This window comes from Rhinolophus sinicus, chromosome 8, assembly GCF_057876585.1.
Source record: "Rhinolophus sinicus isolate RSI-liver-muscle chromosome 8, RSI-T2T, whole genome shotgun sequence".
Taxonomy (NCBI): Eukaryota; Metazoa; Chordata; class Mammalia; order Chiroptera; family Rhinolophidae; genus Rhinolophus; species Rhinolophus sinicus.
In genome coordinates, this window is record NC_142508.1 from 25,545,125 (window position 1) to 25,569,365 (window position 24,241).

At 37.7% G+C, this 24,241-nt stretch overlaps 1 protein-coding gene across 4 annotated transcripts in view; it reads right to left on the reverse strand.

Moving 5' to 3' along the window:
* Positions 1-17,055, reverse strand: part of CFTR (CF transmembrane conductance regulator) — a 169,357-nt gene extending 152,302 nt beyond the window's left edge. For 3 of the 4 annotated variants that reach the window (XM_088799959.1, XM_019743194.3, XM_019743195.3), the window contains exon 1: positions 16,173-16,354. In XM_088799959.1, coding sequence (XP_088656085.1) covers positions 16,173-16,225 — 53 coding nt within the window. In that variant the 5' untranslated portion in view covers positions 16,226-16,354. Of the gene's footprint in view, positions 1-16,172; positions 16,355-16,949 lie in introns of those variants that run through there. The other variant, XM_088799960.1, reaches the window with a different exon arrangement.
* Between the last annotated feature and the right edge of the window lie 7,186 nt (positions 17,056-24,241).

Here is a 24,241-nt window from a genome sequence, read left to right on the forward strand (position 1 = left end):
TATTAAAAAAAAAAAAGGAAATTTGGACACAGAGACACGCATAGGGAGAATGTGAAGATGGAGGCGGAGATGAACCTGAGGCCTCTTCAAGCCAAAGAACACCCGAGACTGCCCGCAAATCACCAGAAGCGGAAGGACAGGCATGGCACGGACGGTTTCTCATAGCCCAGAAGAAACCAGACCTGCTGACACCTTGGTCTGGGACTTCAAATCAGAGGCAATAAATTACTGTTATTTCAGTCATCCAATTCCTGTTAGGGCAACCCTAGCAAACGAATACAATGGTTGTAAGCAACAGGGAAACTCCATGTTAGGACTATGCACACAGAGGGACAATGGACAAAGGTGATGTTCTGAGGATTTAAGACAAGTCTGAAAGTTGGAGATGAAAGCCAGTGGCAAAGCAAAGGCTGGAGATGTAGAATGGCTGGGGCATTTGTGGAAGTGTGGTCTCCATAGTTCAGAGAAGCTCAAGGAAGATGAGGCTTAAATGTAGAAAAGACAGGTACTTTCTTAGAGCTTGAAGTAAAGATGAAAAAGTATAATTATAATAATTATGTTGATGACAGTATTTACCATTTATTAAAGAGCTATTCTATGTCTGGCACTGTTAGCAGTCAATTAACGCAAGGAAAGTGCTTACAGAGTATGATGGTTAATTTTGTATGTCATCTTAAAGGGTGTTGGTTTTGGACGAGATTTACATTTAAATCAGTGAAATCTGGGTAAAGCAGATTGCACTCCATAATGAGTGAGCTTCATCCAATCAGTTGAAGGCTTGAGCAGAACAAAAAGGCTGGCCTCCTAAGCAATCGAGAATTCTCCAGCAGAATTCTCCTTCAAAATCAACCTGGAGCACCAGCTCTCCTGGTTCTCCAGCCTACCAGCCCACCCTGCAGATTTCAGGCTTCAGTAAGCCAATTCCATATATATATATACACATACACACACACACACACAAACACACACACTCACATACATACCAGGGTTGCCAAAAAATGTATACAAGTGGACACTTTGGTCAACATCGCTTAAGCAGTAGTTTGCTGTAATCAGAAATGTTTGGACCACTTTGAGAACCTCTTGTAATTGCAGAAGTCAAATGTGACTTGTATTCATCTTTTGTTATAGGTATATATCAAGTATTATAATGTTAATAGTTTTTCCTTTCTTAAAATGTGTATACATTTTTTGGTGCTCTCTCTGTCTCTCTATACATACACACACACACACACACACACATACACACACACACCGTGTTTCTCTGAAAATAAGACCGGGTCTTATATTAATTTTTGCTCCAAAAGATGAATTACAGCTTATGTTCATGGGATGTCATCCTTGAAAAATCATGCTAGGGCTTATTTGCTAGTTAGGTCTTATTTTTGGGGAAACACAGTATGTATATACATATTAACAGATACAGATAAGATACGGATATAGATACAGATAAGATATAGATATAGATGATATATAGTAATATAGATACATAAATATGGATACAGATAGATATAGCTATAGATGATATAGATATAGATATCTCCTGTTGGTTTTGTCGCCCTGGGGAACCCTAAAACACATCTTAAACACTCAATGAATGTTAGATGACATAATGATGCTGAGCAATGTTAAGATGAGGATAACTCATGCTGATAAGCACAACATCAGAGAAGGAGGTTAAGTAAATTGCTAAGATTATTTTCTGAGAGTATAGAATGGGTTAAGTGAGTAACTCAAAGAAAGCTCAAGAACAATCAATACGGGGGTAAACACTAGTTCAGTGGTTTTCAACAGTTGAAGTAACTGTTGGACTCCAACAGTTAGTATTCCCCAGAGATACTTCAAGGATCTAATTTGAAATATCTTCATTTTAAAGAATATTGTACTATTTTAAAAATAGGAATTTAAAACATTGTACATTTGCAAATGTGTTATAAGAAAATTTTAGCACAATGGAGTCATCCAAACGTTACCTTGGACTGCCAGGTTAATTCATTTAGCTTACCCTGGTATCACTTTGTACATATTTAAACACATTGCAATCGGTCACTGATTATTTCTGCACTACATAAGTGAGCATGTTACTGCAGAAACACGTGAGCCAAGCTCAGTTAACAGCCCACCATATCTCTGGCATATCTGCTCGCACGAGGATTCATCCAAGCATAACAGAATTGTGCAATCCCCAGAAAACAAGCCACGTGTAATATTATCATGGTTTTACAATACTGTACCATGCTTGCTCAACAATCAGCTGACCTTGATTAGAAGACTCACCATCAGCTTAATAATAGCCTTTCCAAAAAGAAATGCTACATTAAATATATACAGATTTAAGGAAATTTTCAATATTTATACAATTTCTTCTTTGGTATCAAAGTTAAAGTTTTCTTCTAAGCCTTTTTCACATTCAGGTCAAAAAAATTCTTTTTGAATCGCTCGTGGCTATTCACAAGTATGAGTAGGGTTACAGTGACAAGCTATATTCTTAATACCTTTACCCGTAGGACAGACAATATAACTTCTTTTTTTTTAATTTTATTTTTTTCAGCTACAGCTGACATTCAATATTATTTTATACTAGTTTCAGGTGCACAGCACAGTGGTTAGAGATTTACATAACTTATGCAATAGTCACCCCAATCAACCTAGTACCCACCTGGCACTATACATACTTACTACCATATTATTGACTATATTCTCTATGCTGTACTGTACATCACCTTGACTATCTTGCTTGTAACTACCAATTTGTATTTCTTAATCCCCTCACCTTTTTTACCCAGCACCTAAACACCCCTCCTCTCTGGCAACCATCAGTTTGTTCTCTGTATCCATGAGTCTATTTCTCCATTTATTTTGTTCTTTAGAGTCCACACATATGTGAGATCATATGGTATTTGTCTTCTCTGTTGACTTATTTCACTTAGCATAATATCCCCTAGGTCCATCCATGTTGTCACAAATGATAAGATTTCATTCTGTTTTATGCCAGAGTAATACACCATTGTATAAATGTACCACAATTTCTTACCAAATCGTCTATCTATGGGCACGAAGGTTGCTTCCATATCTTCACTATTGTAAATAATGCCACAGTGAACATAGAGATGTACATATCTTTTCGAATTCGTGTTTTGTATTTCCTCAGATAAACACCCAGGAGTGGCACTGTTGGGTCATAAGGTACTTCTATTTTTAATTTTATGAGGAACCTCTTTAGTGCTTTCCACAGTGGCTCAGGCCCTCGAGTTCCAAAGACAGTGAAGTGCTGAGCTTGAGCAACTTCCACTTTAATTACAGTGCTTGGTATGCCAGACAAACTTCAGACTAAATAGGAACCATTTCTTTCAAAACTAGATCACAGAGTAATCTTTCTCAAGAAATTTCAAGCAAGAAACTAAATTTAAGTTAAAAGTCAACCTTGAAGGGTGCAACCGATGTAAATAATTCAGCTGAGTTTCCAGGAATATATGCTTTCTATGTATTGCTAAATCCCATGTTACAATGTATTCCTGGGTCTGATAGCTGACAAGTTTCTTTTGACATCAATTATAAGACACACCTCAATTTTAGAAACATAACATTGTGAAAAATGCAAGCATGTAGGACCAAGAAAATAGCTCACATGGTATATAATCATTTAAGCCCTTACTTTGGGGCAGGAGGCTAACTATATGTTTATAGCAGGGTTTTGTCTTCCATTGTCACTTTTATTTGTATATATAACAGTTCTGTGAAAGATTTCGTTTGGAAGTTAGAATTCACTGATAAAAGGACAGTTTTTAAGAAAATTGTGAAAACCACTGCACTAGAAAAATCTAAGACTTATATACCCCAAGTGTCAACCGTGAAGTTCAGCCATCTGCCAGGTGACTCTGCCTCTTCCTTCAACCTCAAGAAAGAGAATAAGAGAAAACCTAGATGATACAAATGATGAACAACTAAGGATCAGTGATCTCCAAGGGACACCAAGGAGGGTGGGTGGTGGTAAGAAGAGCAGTGAAGTGACTGAACCTGGAAAGTAGATGAGGGGGTGAAGTTGTGAGATAAGAAGAGTAGATGCAAAAAGTCAACAGAAAGCCTGGCTCAGAAGGTGTGAGAAAACAATGAAGGATGAAGGCTAGGACATGATAGAACAAATCAGGATAAGAAGTGCAATCGGGTCAAGTTCTGTGCCACTGAGCTGTTTCCATGTGACAATGTTGGCTACTGGCATGCTTTTGGCTGATCACATCTTTTGCTCTTCAGCTAGACACTTAGAATTTTAAAGACCCCATTTAAAGACCTGAGACAACACTTTCCTGTACCCCACCCTGAGCCACGAAGTAGCTTGTCACAGGAACATATGCAAATTAGTAATGGGAGGAGATATTTATGACACTTTCAAGAAGAACTGAGTCTAATATATCATTAAAATAATATTTGTAATGCTTGTATCAAAAACAATTTTGAGAGAGAAGAAAATTAATAAAGTCTATGTACAAAGTGAAGTGAATTTATATAATTGACCAATTCCATTCTAGGTTTTTGGATACTGTGAGGAACTGGTTAAGAATGGAGTTATGGATTTAGACTAATCTAAGTTCACATCCTAACTTCACGGTAATTAGCTGCGTGACCTCATATAAACTCTTTAATCTTTCCAAATCTCATATATCTTTTATGTAGGATCTATCTAGAATTCTTTGAAGAATTCACTGAGATAATATATATAACCTCTGGTACATGGAAAGTGCTTAGTAAATGTTAGAAGGTAGTGGAAGACGAACTTACAGATTTCATGAACTACTTAAGAGGAAATTTTGGATTCTGTAGTAAGTTGAATTATACCTATGTTTCTATTGTTAATTTACTGAAAAAATGTGAACTTTCAAAATTTTTTCCCTGGACCCTAAGGTTAAAAGAAGGATGTTAGGAGAAAAAACATTAAGGGAGCTGGGAGAAGATGAAATCACCTCCACATCCCACATTTATGAGCATGTGGTAGAATCCTGTTTCTTGTTCTCAAATCTGTCATTTTCTATGTTGTTATTGAGGATAAGACACACTAGTTGGGCCACTTAAACCCTTTTTTTTTTTTTACGACTGACCTAATGATTATCAGATTTTAATAGGCAAAAAGAAATCACCTGAAATGGAAAGGAAAACAGAAAAAAACAAGATTGTGGTTGCCCTCTCCCAGAGATTCTGATTTAGTAGGTATGCAGTGGGATCTAGGAATCTGCATATTTAACGTGATATGTAATTATTATTAAATTAAGATATATATAATAAAATGATTTAATTAGTAAGTTATTTTAATTCAGACACCTATATTCTAATATTTTTGTAGAGCAAGTGGTTGGTAGACCACAAATTGAGACACACATCTCTAAAGCTTAGAATATTGCTAATTATGAAGTAAGAGCTCCTAATTGCAAGAGTATCAGTATTTATCTAAAGAATAGTTAGATTTCTCTTTCAACAGAATTGCTAAACTTTGATCAAATTTTCATTAACAGCAGATTTGTTGGCTCATTGTTTTTTAATAATAACTTCACGTGTCTACTCATCCCAGAATCTGACTCTGCTCTGCAGTAAGAGTGGCTGGAGTGACAGAGAATTGTGTCTCTACCCTTGGCAGTAGCAAAACAATTGAGTCAGCAAAACACTGGATGATTTCAAAAAAGCTGTCAAGTTACCACGTTGACATCTCAATGGACCCAAAGACTGCATTCCAGGATTGAATCCAATATACATTTCTAAATGTAATGATCTTGCTTACATTTCATAGAACATATTTTTTAATTTTTAAATGTACTTTTTTAAATACGTGAAATAATTTTTGCCATCAAGGAATTACATTGTTGACTTTGGAAAAGTTTATTTTATTATGTGAGATGACTTACTCACTTGATTTTGTAAACTGAGGGGAAGCAGAGTTTGCCACTCCAAAATATGCCTCTATGGCATATTGATTATTTTAAGCTTGCTAATTTTAAAAAAACAAAAGTCTCAGGAAAAATTTTTGACTTTCTCATGTACTGCCTAAAAGAATTTAGATACGGGGTGGCCAGTTGACTCAGTTGGTTAGAGCGCAGTGCTCATAACACCAAGGTCGCTGGTTTGATTCCCACATAGGCCATTGAGCTGTGCCCTCCACAACTAGATTGAAAAACAACTCGACTTGGAGCTGATGGGTCCTGGAAAAACACACTGCTCCCCAATATTCCCAAATAAAAATAATAATAATAATAAAAAGAATTTAGAGACCGCATCTGCTCCAGGAAGGGAGCTATCATCATAGATAACTATATTTTAATATAAGCTAGTGTGTGATAGGGAGAAACCCAGCAAGGTCCATTTGATCTAAGACCCCTCTGTGTCCCATTTTCATTGATGGCCCAGCGACATTTGTTTACCAAACATTTGCTTTTGTATCTCCACGTGAATTGCCCCCCTGCCCTTTGAAGTCTCAAACCACAACAGCCCCCTTCTCCTTAACTCAAGATGGCATATCAGCTCAATTACCCAATATGTCCTAGGGTCTCACATTGTTACAGAACCCCCATATGTTCACATGTATTAATTTTGGTTATTTAATCTGGCTCATGTTAATTTGATCATTAGTGAGACCAGAAGAATGTCTAAGGGTGAGAGGAAAATTCTTTTTTCACCCCCATGAAATCAATAAAAAATTTAGGTTCCCTTTATTAAATGAAGTAAGAGGGAAAAACACTGTAGCTTTGCTCTCCTAAGAGAAAAATTGCATCATTAAAAATATTGACATGAAAATTCCATTAAAGAAGAATAATTAGAATATATAATAAGTTTTGATATGTGTTCTAAGTGTTCAAACTGTTATATCCCTAGAACATATCAGGGACTCAATATTTACACTAAATAAATGCATGCATGAGTAAATGAATAAAAATTACATTTCTGTTTCAATGTTATTACTTTTACATTAATGAACTCATTTTATAGTGGTTGTCTTTCTAGCTAATAAAATTTTACTGCATAAAAACAGCTCTGATATTACTGGGATGGCTACCTCTGAGCTTTAATTTCATCAGTTTTATAAACTCTCAATACGATGAATAAAATTTTTTTAATTTCACCGTAGTTGAGTTGTAGTCTCTGAATTAATTGATTTATGTAAATACCTAATGTCAACTGTATTAAGGATTTGGTCCAAGTAAGTTCCACAATCAAATTAATCTATGGGACATTTATTTGCTTTGTGCATTTCTGTTCATAGTGTATATATACAAGCTACACATTGACATTTATAGATAGACTAGACTCACCCTATTAGGTACCAGGTAAAAGGGGGTAGAAAACAGGCTAATGTGAATTTTTAGAAGCCAACCCTGACTTTGAGTTGAAAAGTAGAAGTTCTTTTGGTAATAAGTAGTTGGTCAGTCTACTTATTACTTGATTGAAAAAATGTATGCCGAGGTCCAGAATAAAAACATATTAAAAATTCCTTTTTTAAAAAACACTAAATTTTGTACCTATATTTAGGAATAAATTTTGGAAATAATCATTTTAATAATCTGGCTTAAAATTAAATTGTCAGGTAACCTGAATATTTACATGAAGTTTGAATGGAAAAAATATTTCAGGGGAGAAAGGCTGTCTATAGCAAAGTTGGTTATCATTGATCTCAAGAAAAATAAGCTGGAATTTTCCTAGAAAGTCCCAAGAACTACACAAGAAAGCAAACAAAAAACAAAAAATAGTTTTTCGTATTTTATGTTATACTTTAGAACACATGGTAAATCAACTAATATACTTATTCAAAATTAGGCATTTTATTTTTAGGATAGCAAATGGAAAGATTTTTAAATTCCATACTTGTAAGTAAAATTTTACATTTCCATGAAAAATTAAATTTTAGAAGCATACTCACCAAATGAATTAGTCAAGTTTTATTCAATTCAACATGTATGTTTTAAGGCCCTACTATGCACCAGGCACTCTGACAGGTGGTGGATACCAAAAAATGGATAAGTTAGAGCATTTGCCTTGAAAGATACATCAAAAACTTCATATGCAAAAAAGCAGTCAAGAAGAAATGGTCAATAGATTCCGATAAGTCAAAAAATATTCTGAGAAAAATAAAATTCTGAGAAATTTAATAGCTGTTAAGCTACTACAGTATTTTCTTCATCTTCTGAAAAATCCATGTGCATGTGTGTGTTTTGCTTCCTTTAAAAATTACTCAGTCACTGAACACAATAAAGTTAATTATATATGAGCCTTGAAAAGTTTTTCTAGATATTATTTTAAACTAAGAATTTTATAGCTGTGTATTTTAAAGATTATCACAATACAATTTTATTAAAGAGCATATTTTGTGATGTGTGAAAATTACATGAAATTCATATTTTAGCGCCCATAAATAAGTTTTATTGGAACAAAACCATGCCCGTTTGTTTGCATATTGTCTATGGCTCCTTTCCAACATGGAGAGACCAGGTGGCCTATAACATTGAAAATATTTACTATCTGACCTCTTACAGAAACAGTTTACTAACCCCCGATCTAAACTCTTAGGGTTGAAAAAGGGGATTTTGGTTGAAAAATTAAAGCTTTGTTGTTGTTGCTTTGCTTTCCAGAGTTCATACAGATGTTTAAAATAAAGAAAATGTGCAAACAGAGCTTCCTGTACAGTTTCCCCAGTCTGCTCCCTCTAGAGCCGGGATCATTAATCCCAGCCGGCAGGGACTTCATTTTCTTGTTGCTCATAACCAACACTGGGGTCCAAGGTCTGGGCCTACAATCTCCTCCAAATACAGCTGTCAGCACCGCTAAGGTTATGCCTATTAAGCTTAATTTCACATCCTGGTCTGACTGGTACCAGGTGAAATTCTTGGACCCCTTTCTGAAGTTAAGAACTTCACGAGGCATTTGGGGATGGGTGTGAAGTTGGGTAGAAGGGTCGGCACCTCTGTAGGCAGTGCTATAGAATGAAAGTTTTCTGTGTTTTAATCGACTCAGTGTTCACAGAAGACAATATACATAATGTTTTTCAACACAAAAAAAAATTATTTCATGACAGTAGGTGTGCTCTTATTTACTCCGTCACTGCAGACAAAATCTGAAGCCCCATACCTACTTCCTGAACATCTATGATCCTAGAAATCAGCTGTGTAAAAACCACAGTTTAAAGGAGTGAAGTCATAGTGGGGTGGGGCACTTCAGAAATCAGTTGGTGGGTTTGGAGGGGAGGGTAGAAAGAGGGTTCTAAGTAGAATTTCTAAGTAGAATTTAACCAGTGCTATTCCTAAATACAGCTGCTTGTTCCAGATACACTCTCAGGTCACTCTGTACCACAATTAAGCCAAACCAGTACGCACTTTAAATTCTTCCCTAGATGCACCCTGGACTTGACTGAACAGTATGAGGGAAGTACTTACAATTGTGACTGTCACCTCACATTTTAATATCTCTTACTTAAGCCTAAGCTCTAGATTGCTTTCATATATTTTTTCAAATAACCATATTATGTGCCTTTGAGCCACACGTATGATTTCCTTTTTTATTTTAAAGAGAAGCAGAGGGTCTGCATAGGCCTTTTACCCCCACTGCAAGCCTTCTCCAAATGATATCCTCACTCGGAAAGCTTCACCACATCCAACCTGGTGCCAAGCAAGCAGAAGTAGACATTGTCCTTGATTCCTCTCTGTCCTTCACCTTCCATATCTAATCAATTGCCAAACCTGTCGATTTTACCTCCTCAATGTCTTTCAAATCCGTCTTTGTTTCTATCACCACTGCCATTCTTTCATTCATTTCACCATTTCTCTTGCAAAACTGCAACAGCTTTGAACTGGTTCTGTCACTCCCTTGCTGGAAATCCATGGCTTTTCACTTCCAGTATGATAAAGCCCGAACAAAGCTCATGAAACCCCTTATGACCTGGCCCTTGCTAGAGTTTCAGACCAATCTCCCCCAAATCTCAGTCACACATCTTACATTCTAGCCACAGAGAACGTCTCGGAAATCGTTACTGGTGTCGAGCTCACGATTACTGCCAGTCCTCACACAGTGCGCTGTTTCTGTCTTTAAATTTTTCCTAACCGAGCCCCACCTTCTTTGTCTAGATAATCTCCTTTTGGTGTCCATTCCAGTCATTTCTCCAGCAAGCCTTACTTAACCAGCCTTAAATTGGATGAGATTTCCTGTGCAGTGTTCCTATAGGCCCTTGAGACTCTGGGTTTCAGAGAATGCATTCCATGAAGGCAGCACCAATTTTTTTTCTTGCCCACTTCAACCTTCTTAATGGCTCGCATGGAATACAGAAGGTGGTAAATAAATGAACTTGGGCATACTCCAAGCTGCCCCGAATCATGACCTACAAAGGAAGTACTGCTCTGACTCAGCTCCTCGAAGCAGCTTCTGGGAGAATTCCCTGATTACATCAGAGTAAAACCCAGTTTCAGAGCTGAGAATCCTAACAATAAGGGCTTAGCAGAAATCTTCAAACCATGTCTTGACTCCATGAGCAAGGAATTGGTAAGCAGGCTTTCCCCCTACGAGGAAGGCCTAGCTATGAAGGGACAGAAAATAAAACTGATGGAATAATTGCTCTAAGTATTTAAAATCTGTCCACAGTCCCGCTTTCTGTGAGTCCTTTAAATCAGAAAAATGCTGCATTACAAGACTGTGAATATCACCAGTCTATATGATAACCTCTAGGGGTGATCACCATGGAATTACCATCACCACAAAGAAGTGTGCATTGAACCATTATCTGCAGGGGTCTTGACATGGTCAGAACACTAAACAAATCACAGAAGGCCCTGACACCCGCGGCTTTACAGTTTGAACAGTCACTGATGTTCACAGACAGTAATTGACCAATGGAGCTATACAGAGAAGCTAACACGACAAGCCTGGCAACCTGGATACAGCTGTGAAAATAAATCTTGCAGAGCTCTGTAAGAATATACTCACTCTCTACATCAAGCAAGCTAATTGAATTTTGACAGGTTTCTTGCTAAAAGAAGCCTCAGCTCTTTGCTGACACAAAGCTCCATAGTAAAGCCACTTTGTAAGGCTAATTTCACTCTCAAACAACCACAAGGTAAATTCTTAGGTGCTGCGGAGAGGAAGCACGTGGAAGAGTGATGTTTTGCTCTGTGATAATAACTTCACCTTCAGGCAGGGTACCCAGACAACCAGACCTCAGTCCTAATCTCTTTTCCCCTCTGGACATCATTGCATTGCAGGAACTGGTGCCAGGGAAGTGCCCTCCACAGATGTGTCAGGAAACAGTGGAATCAAAATTGCTGCTGAGTCAGAGGTGTTTTTAAATTTTGACAAACAACATTCAGCAGCATGCTAAGTGGCTAACACCCTTCCCTGGTGGTTTTGCAATCCTATACTTACCCTGTAGCTCTATCACACTGAAATTACAGGTTCCTGTGAAATGACACTAACAATAATAATACATTTAGATTGGTGCCATTTAAGGGCCTTTTAAACAACTTCCAACATTTATGCATTGAATATTATCACACCAAGTCCTACCTTCTCCCTACACAAAAATGGAAAACTGGAAAACCATGATTTGCCTAGTGTATCAATTGGCTCTGAGGGATATTTTGATTGCCAAATCAAACATAAAATATTGATGAAGCAATTAAGAAAAACAGACTCTGCTTCTCTCTTTAGCAAGAAATTGAATTTTAAAGCTATGCCATATGCCATTTGTTATAAGTATATAGGAATACTCTTAGAGAGTCAACTAATAATTGAACTAGCTTATAAAAGCTATTGGAATACACTTCAAAATCAAGGAGGCACTTTTTTAACTAGCATAATTAACTAAAAGAAAATTATATACATACATATTTTATATTTCAAAATATATGTATACAATTACAATTTTAGTCTTATCATACAAAGGAAGTACTTTTGCAAGTAGAACTGCTAGAGTCAAATCAATCAAAATTGACATATCTGAAGTTGAAAAATCTGCTCTGTATCGTAGTAAAACATGACCAGCAAAAGGCGGATGGATAGAAAGGGAGATTAAGGAACTAGTATAGGGAGGCAACTGTCCAAGATAGAAGGGCCCTTGTCCCAAAGGTGGTCTCCTCCAATTCGTACAGAAGACAAAACCAAAAGCATGCATGGAAACTCTAAGCTGCCCTTATGGAATTTTCTCATTGACTAAATAGACTCATGGTATTCGGGCAGCCTTGGCAGCTGTACATCTCACTAAGAACTGTGCATCTCATAGTGGCCTTTTGTTTTATGCATCTATTTCTTTTGATTAGGATAGTCTAAGCCTTGTCTGAGAGAAAATCCTGTGTATTGGTTAGAACAGGACTAGACCTTTATTTGATTGGCCAACTGGTCTATCTTGGTGACATTTCTATGAATACCCTCAACAAACAGGGAAAAATGTTTATGACTCTCATAATTTTAGATTTCCTCATTCCTTGCAAATATGCAAATGAAATGCAAATATAAATCACTGTGATGAATTTGGCATAATTTATATAACCAAGTAAGTGTAGTCCTCTTCAAAATTGTCATCTTTATGGGTATTTCATTATATACTTATTACAATTATGTTCCTGTGGCTCAAAGCATTTAATGCTTCTCTTAATTAGGAAATGTCTTTAAAAGTTGCAGTACATTTTTTTGAATGATAATACCTAAACTTAAGTAGCATTTGGCTGTTAACAAAGCAATTATGATAAAAAAATCTTTATACTTTCAGGGTGCATTTAATTTTGAGATACAGTCAAATGTCATTTACAAGCAAGTCCAAGTGACCAGTCTTGGGTAATATGACTTTTAATCTAAAGCAAGCTATTATAAAATAATGGCTAGAAAGTAATGAACTACTATATACTTATGAGAAGGAATGTATATACTGTTTTTAAAGGTAATCCATAACAAGAATCCAAAAATACTTTGATCAAAAACAGAATATTTAGAATAAGAGTTTGGTTTTCATTGGTAGCTATTTTGGCCTACCACACCCATTCTGATGTATAAATTCTAGCATATTTGTTTAAAAATCTCTCATTATTTTGTGTCTAATAATTTACAAAAGTATATTAAATTACCTTATTAACCTGAGATTTACAATATGCTATTCTTAGCTGAATTTCCACCTTAGAGCCTAACATCATTTACTCTTTATTCTTACTTGAGACTTATCTGTGGAATTTTTCGGGGGCCCTATATCCAGTCTTGTACGAAATCTGTGGCATTGTATACTTGGATTTTGTGGGGCTCTAACAATTCCTCAAATATAGATCTAGACTTTTGGTAGGGATACCATGGTGAAAACTCAAGCTGTGTCATCTGACACATGGTTTGATACACAATCTGACAACTAAACAGTATATGGGAAATTCAGGACATGAGAGGAGAGACTGAAAACAAGCTGAATAACTACCTTAAGTGTTATCAGAAAATGTAAATTTGGAAAATTGCTCAAAAATGAAAACCGATCTCTGCGGGTAAATATTTGTAAATCAATCCCATTGGTATATGAATCATAAATTCTCTGCAAATATATCACCTCTAGTTAAAAACATCTTCCTATTTTATAAAAGGTTTAAGTTAATGTACTTGTTTTCTATGTACTTGTTTTCTAATGTACTTTTCCATAAACCACTGGAATTTTTGTGTGAAATTCTCTTTTAGATTATGTTTATAAATGTATATATTAGCACTGTGACACTTGCGACATCCTTCAAATTTTGTACTTGACATGAAACTTATGTAAAATTAAGAAAGTACTTAAATTTCCTCAAAATTTTATTAGCTTTTCCAACAACAAAACCTTAACAATGAAAGAGATATTTAATATAACCTATAACCCAGATCATAACAGCTATACTCTTTTATGATTCTGAAACTGAAGGGACCATATTCAGAAAGTTAAATTCTAAGTCACTTAACAACATATGATATAGGTATGGGACTTCTTTCTTGTATATCTGGAAAGGCCATGTTAGAGGAAATTTTACCTAAGTTACGTTCTCATCCAGGCCCATTCATTGAATATGCAGACTAATAGTCACAAAATTATATTCAACAAAGATGAATTGAGTACATTACATAAACAAAGCACATGGTATTGTAAAGCATGTACAAAATATGATAATTGATGGTGACGATGATGATGATGATATAATAGCAGCAGCTAACATTTATGAGCTAAACACTTCACATGCATATTTTCTCAACAGATTAACCCCAATGACATAGGTCCTACTAGTCTCCAAGTTTTAAAGGTCAAGTCACACAAACAGAGATGTTAAGGGACTTGCCTCAGGTCACACAGCCACTAAGTAGCAGATCTGGGATTTGAATCAAAACAATGTGAATCCAAAGCATAACACCATTGACCACTAAAGCACAAAATAAATTTCATACCCTTTCAGAATTACAACCCGGAAGGAAGTTTATAATTATTGGTACTTTAGGTGGCTGTCAGTTCCTATAAATAGTAGGAACTTAACTTTTTAAAATACACCTATTCTTAGAGCAATTTATTACGAAATAGTTTGGAGAACAGGAATAAGTATGCTCTTAACAAACTTAGTAGCCATTATGATACATTTTTTTAAATATCTAAATCAACCTGAGAGCATTTTTAAACTACACTAAAAGTTATAATGTGATCTGTTGGGGGGAAAAAAACTGATAAATCAACAATGATTTCATTTAAATAAACAATGAGCTAAGTTAAAGTTCCTCAGTACTGAGAAGTAGCCATGGATATTCATTTGTCTAAAGACTGCATTTTTAGATGGATTGTTTGAGGAACTTTAGGTTCCTCAAAGTGCTCTACAAAAAAGTCTACAATGAATGCCAACAAGCATTCTGATTTTGTAAGTAGTAGGAAAATACATCAACAGATCTTCCAAGTTTTATAGATGGAGTAACAAAAGGTGCTGAAAACATCAACAAGAGGTAATTCCAAAGAGTAAAGTCCTTCTCTGCCATCCACAGGGAGGAGCTCTCCCTCAGTGAGCAATGGTCTCTCCTTAGTACCTGAGTTCCAGGCTTACTGCACATGCAGGGAACAACAACACATTGAAAGACCTGAAAGCTCAGTGCCTTCACACACACACACACACACACACACACACACACACACACACACGAGCGTATTTATAAGATATTTGGCTTTTCTGATACCTAAGTATGTTGATTCATTGGATAATTATGAGTCAAGTAATTGCCCATGAGAGAGCTGTACCTATTCATTCATACAAGTATAACAGGAACAAAGCAGATAGAGTACCCAAAGAACACTTCAAATATGAAATGCTGCATTTAATTACACTTTGCCTAAGATTAGGAACTTAGACTCTATTTTTAAAACTCTCATTAGATGAAGTGTGCAAGCTTTTATGCTCATCACATGCAAAATAGCATAAGTACAATATATTCAATGTCAGTTAGATGTAACTTCAGTATCTAGTCCCATGGCTTCACATGTCCATGGTAATTCTGAGGCCCCTTTTAAAATTTACAGCTTGTGGAACTGGCTTGTTTTTTTGTTTGTTTTTTTTTTTAAAGATAGGTATTGCAAGGAATTTGCTTTCATTCTTAAAAGAAAGAATCATGGAATTACAGCAAATACTTGTTAGACTTAGTATCGTAACAATAAAAACTTAATTTAAGCACATAGTACCCACTTCACCTTTCTCCCCTAAAAAAGTTCAAAAGTTCAAAACTCAACAAATGTTTTCTGAGCACCTACTACAAGCAGGCATGGCACTGGCAGTATGTATGCCAAGAAGATATCTAAGTTTCCAAGGCATGAAGGGGAGAAAATAAAGGACTAAACTTAAGCATTTTTATTAGCAAGTTTATAATTCATATATTTCTTAGAAAAATCTAAGAAAACAATTGCACAATAGCACATTTGGGTCTTGAGAGCATGACTTTCAGTTGTGGTTAAGACTTCAATGTTAAGTCAAGGCTCTCTATTCAAACAATTAATTGGCTTCAGTTTATTCTTTCATCCCTTCTTAATGTTTTCGATTTTATTCCACAAAATCCGTGTTCACTTCCATAACAATGAATGCTAGCGCATCTTTTTAAAAACTATCCCTCTTTCCCCAAAACCCAGTTCACACACAGGCCCTCCTCTTTCTTGGGCACGTGTCCTTCCAAAGCTCAGATGGACACCCTCTCACCTGAAAAAAAGTTTGGAGATGACGCTGGCCTTTTCCAGAGGCGACCTCTGCATGGTCTCTGGGGACGCCGGGGTCCCTGCCGGGGCAGGCTACGCTGGAGCTCCTAATGCTAAACGCCCCACTCTCTCGGTGCCTGCCGCTTGCCCCTTTTTCTTTGACCTGCTGTGATGTCACTTGCTCGAATCCCCCCACAACCCCTATCTCACACACCTCCCCTTTCCTCTAGCTCTTTTCCCCGCCTCCACTGCCCAGGTTAAAAGCCGGGCACTGCCTGGTCCGGCCCCACATTTGCACCAGCGGCTTTCTCCACCCCCCTGCACACCCCCGCCCGCACCCCGACCGCTCCTTCCTCCTCGCCTCCCACCCGTCCTCGCTGCCCCGCGCCTCCCTCTGGGCTCCTACCTCCCCGCCTTTCTCCCTCGCGCGCGCTCCTTCCAGCTCCGCGTCTTTACCTTCAGCCCAGAACGCAGGTGGGGGAACAGTCGCGGCCGCTCTCCAGGTCCAGCCACCGACGCTCGGGACAGCGGGAGCCCCCGCAGGAGCAGAACCGTCCCCCTCCCCCAGCCCCATCCTCCAGGACCCTCCTACGCGGGACGCGGGCTCGCCGCCGCCAGCTTCCCCGTGCGTTCCTCCTCCGCCCTTTTTCCGAGATCCTAGCCGGATTCCTGTTACGTTTGCAAGGTGCATTTTGAAAGAGGAACGAAAATCTGTCTCTCCTGTATCAAAATGCAGCCTTAGAGAGCCGGCAAGTTCCGCGGCAGTGCCTGCTGTGCTCACCTGAGCGCTTCCTTTGCGTGTCAGGGAGAGTGAGTGAAGCTTTGTTAGTTTCAGTCTTAGGTGCGCTGCTTGTGTGGCAAAGACCCCTCAGGTGACGTACTTATGGGGGGAGGGGAAGTCCCACTAGCAGGTAAGAGGAGTGATCCCTTTGTCCATTACCCACCCAACCCAGGATTTGTCCATTGTCCTAAGTTTTTCAGTCGGGCTTGCGTTTTTAAGTAAAGCTATTGTGTGTGTGTTAGCGACTACGGTGACATGTGGACAGTGTGTAAACTGACACGCCCTCCTATAGATTTCCTAGTCTCGGTCGGTAAAACATCTTGACTAATAGCTGAAAAGAATGCGAACAGTCTTGGAAGCGAAGGTAGCGTGTTAGCTCTGACCTGACTCAAACGCCATCTTCACCTAACTCTCCAAAGGCATCTCCGCGTTCCCAGGTGCGGGCGCCTCAGCTTCCCCCCGGTTTTGCTGCGGAGACTGTGTGCCTGGCTAATGGTTTTTAAAGAGCCAAGCCTTAAATTCCTGAATCTTCTTGTGTAAAAAGCAAGGACACACTGAGTTTAAATTGAAAAGTTCAAATGACAGTTAAGAAGTTTGGTCTGATTACTTTATTGCTTCTACATCTAAGGCAAGAGTATTTGCTTGTGAGTTACCTTATTGTTAACCCGCGGTTGCCCAAATACAGTGTAAATAAAAGTGCGTTTCATAATAATAGACAAGAACATGTATTTAAATTGATGCGTTCAGCAGGTTTTTATAGCTCCACTTTGTGTTTCAATGCCACTCTTTTTCTAGCTTAAAGTGGGTTTCATAAACATTTACATTTTATCCTAAATTTTAATAATAGAGAAAACAGGAGCAAAGAGATAAATAAAATTGCGTGAAATCAGATACCAGGAAAGAACTTAAATATTTCTAACTCACGATCCTTCCCTTAAATCCTGTCCCGGTGTTTTCCTCTCTCCAGTATGACAAACAAATCAGAATCCTGTCTGCATTATTGACTTTTCCCAGGTATGTGATTGAACTTCCCCACCCCGACCCTGTTGTTTGCTTTGTAACTGCTAGTATGACCCATCAAATATAATTCACTTTGAAATGAATTAGTAATCAGTTCCTCTTTGCTACCAAAAAGCAAGTGACAATAAAGGGATTAAGAATTCCTTCCAAGAAAGATCATAGAAGCTGACCAGGTGATTTAGTTCAAAGAGACCCTCAATATTTGTCAATCGATCTCCTTCCTCTGGAAACAATAAATGAAATAGTAATTATTTCTTGAGTTCTTAGTACTTGCCAGGCACCATCCCATGTAAACCTTACAACTATGTAAGTAGGTGTTTTTCTCACCAGTTTTCAGATGAGGAAAAAGACAAGAAAAGTTAACTAAATGCCTGTAATGGTAGAGCCAAGATTCTAATTCCAAACCATCACTTACTTCTATCTGTAATATTACTTGTAATCCAATCCTCCCTCATGTATCTATATGCTGTCAGACACCATCCCAGCATTTCCCTGCACATTATTTCATGAAATCATAACTGCTAGACCTGTTCTAGAATGAGACAAGAAAGCAGAAATCTACAAACCAAGTAGCTACTTGAGTTATTTTTAATAAATAACATTTAATTTTAATATTCCATTTTAGGTGTGTATACGTAAAAGACCTCAGATTTTTATCATAAAAGATTACACTCCAAATTTGTACTTAGCATAAGTAAGACTTCACCATTATTCAGAATGTTAACACTGTCAGCAGACATGAACAAATAAACTAATTGAGACATGATACTCAAAATTTGCATGTAGGTACAATTCTCATGTGGAATGTAGACTTTGCACCAGGAAAGTGTTCAAATATGGCTGAACGTCATGACCGAAATCCCAACTGTGGCTTTGAGATGTCAGGAGCAGGAAAGAGATCAATGAGCCAGAGGAGAGTAGAAGGTGGTAGTAAGAAACAGCGAAGCTCTTCTCTCCAAGCTGCTCAAATATCAGCTCATAAAATTTGATTATAATATTACCGTATCTTATATTTGCTGAGCATTTATCATATATGTCAGTAAGTGCCATGCCCAATATATAGCATGCTTTACCTTTCCTGATAACACCTTCATGGGACAGGTACCTTCTTTATTATCCATATGTTACAGGTAAAGAAACTAAGATACAAAAAAAATTAGTAATTTTCCCAAGCAAGTTGCACAGTAAATAATAACAGAAAGCTGATATTTGAACCTAAGCAGTCTATTGCCTGACCCAAGCATTTAACCACTACACATACTTCCCCTACAGAATTTCCTAATGTTTTAAGCAGAACTGACCTTAAATATAGAATATTAGGCCATTTGCATGGCATTTTTTATTGTGGTAAAATACTTATCACATAAAATTTACAATTCAGTAAAAGTCACCCTCAGAGGGAAGAAAAGATCATCAACAAAGAGAAGTGCAAAGTCTTGTCAGCTTCATGTGGACATAGGGTGGGTCTGCTCATAAACTTAGCTAAACTAGGAAGGTAAAAGCAGCCAAAGCGCTTTCATAGCGTGGCCAAGGATGCAAATATACATTATGTTTACTAAGATGTTTCAGATCCAGACAGATGTGTCCCGATACATGATTAGGCCAGATTATTGTTTACTTTTACTTCTTCCAACCTTATGTTTGTTCTGACAATTCTGTGTATAAACACACATGCATACATGCTTCTGTTTATATACATACATAACCCTTCTTCCTCACAACCTCCTTGGAGATAGGAATTATGTCTTCTGTTTTCCATTCAATTCTTCTCTTATTTAGTAATACAGTATATACAATCAAACAGTTTTCTCTTGGGATTATTGACCTAGTCGTTGAAATGTCATCCTAAAGTAGAAATCTGAAGATGCTCAAGAGATTAATTGTTACCGTTAATCTTTCAGCAAGCAGGAGCTCGGTGCTAGGGCAGGTGTACAGAATAAGGCAGGTTCTCCACCCTTCAAACCTCAGACTCTAACAGTGGTCATCAAAATTCTCTGAAGATGGGCGTAGATAGACTACAGTGGACATAGCTTGGGCTTTGAGGCAATAAAGAGCTAGGTTTTTTATCTTGGCACCACTACTTACTTAGCTATGTGGTCTTGGGTAGGTTACTTACCCTTTCCATGTCTCAGTTCCCTTTTCAGAAAATAAGGTTAATAATACCCACCTCATGCACGGTACAGTGACTATAGACAACACTGTATTATAATCAATAAACTTGCTACTAGTTTATTCCAACTCTTAAGAAAGGATAATTATGAAAGGTGTAAGGAGATAGCAGTGCTAATTAGTACAAGAATGGCAATCATATTACAATATATAAATGTATCAAATTAACATGTTGTACACCTTAAATTTACACAGTGTTATATGTAAAATGTATTGCAATAATAATAGCATAACATTAAGAATAATAATAAATACCCACCTCATAGGGTTGTTGAATGGATTAAGTCAGGTTCTTTCTACCTCAGCGCTATTGACATTTGGGGCTGGAAAGTTCTTTGATGTGGGGAAATGTTCTGTGTATCGTAGGATGTTTAGCAGCATGCCTAGCTTCTACCTACTGGATGCCAGTAGAACTAGTCCCCACCTGCTAGTTGTGACAATCAAAACTGTGTCTCCTGAGATTGACAAATACCTTCCAGGGGGCAAACTTGCCTCCACTTGAGAATCTATGGATGAAATTAATTAATCATGATGCATATTAATCGTGATGCATATAACAGACACAAAGGGTTTAGAACCTATAATAAGTACTCAATAAATTTTAGAAATTATCATATCACTGGTAATAAATCATAAATCAGTGTAGCATAGCAAAATGGAATGCTGCAGAAAACTGAACCCCTTAAAGGCTGAGAGAATTCACAGAAACATTAAACTCTCTCATTCCCTCTGAAGTTATTTGCTTGTATTTGGACTAGATGAAAAGGGGGAAATTCTGGTACCCTTACAATTCTAAGATAACTTTGATTTAGGGACAGAACTAGACTTTTATAAGCATTTTTATGTTTTGATTTTACTCCTTTTGCATTGAAATGACATTTGAAAACTCTGTTTTTCAGTTCCTCTCATTTTCAGCTCATCACCAGTGGCATAGTTTTAATATCTGTGTCCAGATGGAATTTGGCACCCTGATGGGTCTTCTGTAACTTAAAGGTACTTCCTCTTAAAGGGAATAAAGATCTTCACTCTGTACAAAATTGATGCTTATTAATGCTACAAATGACCTCAAACAATTATGAACAATATTCAGAATACAACTTTATCATAAATATGAAAACTCATGAATCTGGGATTTTCTAAAACTGCTGTGCATGAAATATTTCTTATTTATATTGATTCTCTTTACATTTTCTCATGGAAGCTTTTTTAGAAACAAGAGAATTCAAAACACCAGATTAAATTTTCATTGGTAGTATCACGCTGAAAGCCAGATGCTACCTATAGAATTAAAATTGTGTTTTATATATTTGAACCCTAAGAAGAAAAGTGGTGATTCTTTTTTCAGATGAATTCTATACTAATTTATATGCTACATAGAAGGGTTACATTTAGAAAGACAGTGGAAAACCATAAAGAGAAGAGTAGGTTATTTACTAATTTATAAATACCTCCCCAAAATAGATAATTTACAATAAAAACATGTAAATCAGAAGGTCATTTGAGATAAAGAATAAGAAGAGAGACTGGAGGGGAAATTGTTTTGCACTTGGGAACTAGAAGAAATGCTGCATGCCTTGGTCATCAAGTCCAATAGATTGTATTATTCTCATACTCTGATATCTGATAGAAGTCAATATGTCATTTCAACTGAAAAGAAAAAACCATCCTCCCTTCACTCCATCTTGGAAGACTTTGCCATTCGAAGGCTCATAGAATGATCACTGAATGACATTGTGGACAGTATTGTCAGCTATAATGTTTTCAGAAACATTTCTGTTATGGTCATTTCTTATACCAATCCATGATTGAAGTCAGTACTCAGGGAAGGCCTGGGAAAGTAGAATCTGAGAACTAGGTTCAGAGTCTTCCTTTTCATTTGCTTTAACTTACCCTGTATAGACAGAATCTATGAGATCTTGTTGTTTTAGGACACTATTCTGACCATGTATTGATCTTCAGGTTCACTGTGATTGGTGAAACTATGGTGATTAATCCATATGGTCAAAAGGACAACTAATTCCTGGTTCAGTGACGATGGCTTATTGGCCTCCATGACCTGTATCTCCGTATCTCACAGAATGACTGCTATGTCCTCGCTTCAAAGGCTGTTCAGAGGCCGCACTGATGAAATGATGGCAAAACACATTGGAACTCTTATTTACATGTGCAAAAATTGTGTTTAAAGATATGTATGAAAATCCTTTCTGGAACAAAGCATGTAATGTATTAGCTTGGTGCAAAAATGATTGCAGTTTTTGCAATTATTCTTAACTTTTAAACCACAATTACTTTTTCACCAAACTAATAATTTAAAGAAAATCATATTGACAACCATGTATTATGGTTTTCCTCTAAACAAATTTGACTGTTAAAAAGTTTTACCTAAAAATATGAAAGTTGTAATTTTTTATAATAGTAAATTAAATTAACATGATCTTGTCTTCTCAAGAAAAAGACAAGAAAAAAATGCTGTACATTGTATACTTGTTTGCTGCATAAATTACATTACATGCCTTGGGAAAAAAATCCTATAAAGTTGGTACATGCTATCATCATTATTGTTCCATTTTACAGATGAAGAAACTGAGGTACACATGGTTAAATGCCATGCCCAAATTCAAGAAATAGAGCCCAAATTCCATGGGGAATTTGAATGAACCCCATGGTTTGGCTCCAGAGTTGAGCACTTAATCATTGTGTTCTATGTGTAACTGGACCATACAGAACCGTTTTGTTTATTTAACTAAGAGAAGCTGCCTTTTGCAATCTGTCTACTTGCATCTCTGTTTAGATGAAAATGCACGTATCACAAAGGAGGTAGTTTTTTCCTTCTTTTTTCCTTCATTTCTCTAGAATTCATTGAGTGGACTCTTCATTATAGGAATGTAAATCAGATAGGCACCCATGGGGAGGGAAGGAGAGAACAAATCTTTCCTTTTTTCTATTTCTTTTGAGGTTCAACATAGCTGGAATCTATTTGGTGAATTGATATGACCCCAATTGAAATGCTCAAACATGGACATCAAGTGTCCCCAAGGCCTGACGTCATCAAAATGGCGGCGTGAGGTGAGCCTCTGTAAAGCTCCCCGGAATTTACAACTAATCGAACAACAAAAACTCCACAAAGGACTCCCTGCACAGCAGACAGACAAGACAAAGAGTCTCACTACTGAATTCACCTAAAGGTGGGCGAATAGTATGAGTGGGGGAGGAGGGAAGAGAGAGGTGCAGAGATGGAGCCGCGCAGGCGCAGAACAAGCTCGCTGTATCCCGGAACTACCGCAGCTGCGGGAGAGGAAAGAACTCGGACTGCTAGGGCTCCGCTTATGGCCCCCAGGGCTGAGGGGACAGCATATAACACGGCTGAACCCAACGCTCACGGCAGAGACCTCGGAGAAAAGACTGAGGGAAAAAGGCTGAAAATGGTGGTTTAAGCCCTCACTGCCGAGCAGAGAACGGAAGCCTTAGGCACTGAGACTAGCCGCCCCCTCCCCACCCTCCCAGAGCTCACCCCGCCCCCACCTGCCAGGTGCTAGAAGCGGAACAGTAGCAGTGTCAGATCAAAAGAATAGAATATTTGCTGTTCTGAGAACTGTAGACCGCAGACACAAATTCGCAGCCCAACTAGTTCTGGCAAAGAGGAGGGAGCTGTGGAAGCAGGACCAGCTGTAGTGGTGGTTGCCGCCATTGCTCTGGGCCACCTCTCACAACTCACCCTGCCCCTGGCCCCACCTATCTGGGTGGATCCCTGCAGGAGTAAACAGAACTGCTGAAACATACGGGCTCTGAATCTGGTGCAGGAAGAGCTTTGGAACTTCAAAAGCTCTCCGCATACCCACCGGGACACTGCGCCCTGTGACCCAGGCGAACTATTAACAGAGGAGAAGCCCGTCTCCCAGGGAATCCCCCCAATGTGTGAGAAGCTGGAATAGTGCAGAGAAAACATAGCACTACCATGTGAGAGAGAAAAAAAAAGGCTGCAGTCGGAGAGAAAATAAAACATACTACCAACAAGTACTGGAAAACAAAAGAAAGATCTCTTCCTATCAACCTGTTGCAGAAGCCACTCCTGCAGGTGTCTAGGAAGAGAAATAGTAAATCAG